This window comes from Echinops telfairi, unplaced genomic scaffold (assembly GCF_000313985.2).
Source record: "Echinops telfairi isolate 266 unplaced genomic scaffold, ASM31398v2 ScPeMD7_7469;HRSCAF=8507_1, whole genome shotgun sequence".
In the NCBI taxonomy this organism is placed as follows: Eukaryota; Metazoa; Chordata; class Mammalia; order Afrosoricida; family Tenrecidae; genus Echinops; species Echinops telfairi.
Genome location: NW_022111373.1, coordinates 119,983,013 through 119,984,490, shown reverse-complemented (window position 1 = coordinate 119,984,490; position 1,478 = coordinate 119,983,013). Strand labels below are relative to the sequence as shown.

The 1,478-nt window shown below is 42.5% G+C and overlaps 1 protein-coding gene across 1 annotated transcript in view; it reads right to left on the bottom strand.

Annotated features, from left to right (window-relative positions):
• DROSHA (drosha ribonuclease III) overlaps positions 1 to 1,478 on the bottom strand; it is a 151,651-nt gene that overhangs the window by 76,958 nt on the left and 73,215 nt on the right. Inside the window, exons 14-15 of the mRNA XM_045285270.1 lie at positions 264 to 388; positions 210 to 213 (exon numbers count right to left, since the gene is read on the bottom strand). Of these exons, the coding sequence (XP_045141205.1) occupies positions 210 to 213; positions 264 to 388 (129 nt within the window). The remainder of the gene's footprint in view (positions 1 to 209; positions 214 to 263; positions 389 to 1,478) is intronic.

Genomic DNA, 1,478 nt, shown 5'->3' with positions numbered 1-1,478 from the left:
CTTTTGAAAGATGAAAACATACAGGACTCATTGTGACGAACACTGTCAGCAAAACTGTATGCAGTAATAGTTTACTGTAGCCAAAGATGTGGAGGAAAGAAAGAATTCTTTGGACGCTATCAGAACTCGTTTCATTTGGAAACGTGGCTTATCTCATGTCGTAATTTTTAAAAAGAAAAGCATTCACTGCAGGTGACTCCTCTGCTCACCCAGCTGTCAGCAGAAAGTGGAAGCGGTTAAGACAAACACTGAAGATTTCTTACTGTGGATCTCCTGCATAACTCAACTGTGCAGGGCGTATCCCAAAGTGGACGATAATTGGAAAAGTAATCACGTCGGGGTTGAACTGTTCACGATCCAGTTGATCGATGCGGACAGAATTTGGTTTCTGGGGAGAAAAATCAAAACCATTTATTCCCATAAGGAGTCTTCAAGCATTGGCTTTAACTTACGTAGTGAAGAAATTAATCGAGTTTTTTTTTCCTGAGGAAGCCTCGTCCCTAAAGGGAAAATGTCATTTAAAATCCTTTCATCATGCCGGCTATTACTATATAAAAACCCTAATGTCAGCCCTGTAAATGAGCCTGTGCCATTTGGCATAATGAACAATGAATTGGTCCTTTTTTTGCAGTCCACCTGGAAACCTTTAAACATTAAACTTTGAAAAAGGACACCTAGTCAGATATAACTTTTCCTTCACCTCTCTGAAGGCGCAGGGGGGGCATTCCACCTCCCAGGAAAACACGGGGCCTTCCTCATTCTGCTTTAATTTCACATTTCAAATCAATAACCTACGTCTACTCAGAAGGCACAGATGCCTTTATATCGATATTGTTTCCCTGTTAGTTCTTGGGGTACCTCGTGAAGCCCATCAATCCTTTGCAGTGTAGAATTAGAAGCCACGGCAACGTAAAGGTCAGATGCAGTGAGAGCAGACACTCAACTGGCCTGCCCATTTTTCCAGGTCCACTAACTTTTGACAGGCCACAGCCTAGCACTTTTCATTTCTCTCAATTCAAGGATAATACTGGGTTGCCATTCTTGGACGAGTTTCCTCCTTCCACAAGTCTGGCTACTGCCAGGTCTTCTTGCCATTAACCTTCTCTTATGTTCAGGGATGACATTTATGTGTTTTAGTGCTGTTCACTGTTAGCTAACTCTGAGTTAGTCTACTTCCCAGTGATTCAATGTACAACAAAATGTAAAACTACTTGGCCTTGTGTTATCCCCCCGGTCATTGCTTTGTTTGAACCCATTGTTGCAGCCACTGTGTCAATCCTTCTCATTAAGGATCCTCTTTCACTGACCCTTTCCTTTACCTTCTCCAGGGACTGGGCCCTCCTGATAATACACCCAAAATCTGTGAGACGAAGTTCCAGAAGCCTCAATTTTAAGGAACATGGTGGCTATGCTTCCAACACAGATGTGTTTGTTGTGTTTGCAGGATATTCAGTATCCTAAACCAATAGATTGGAGCC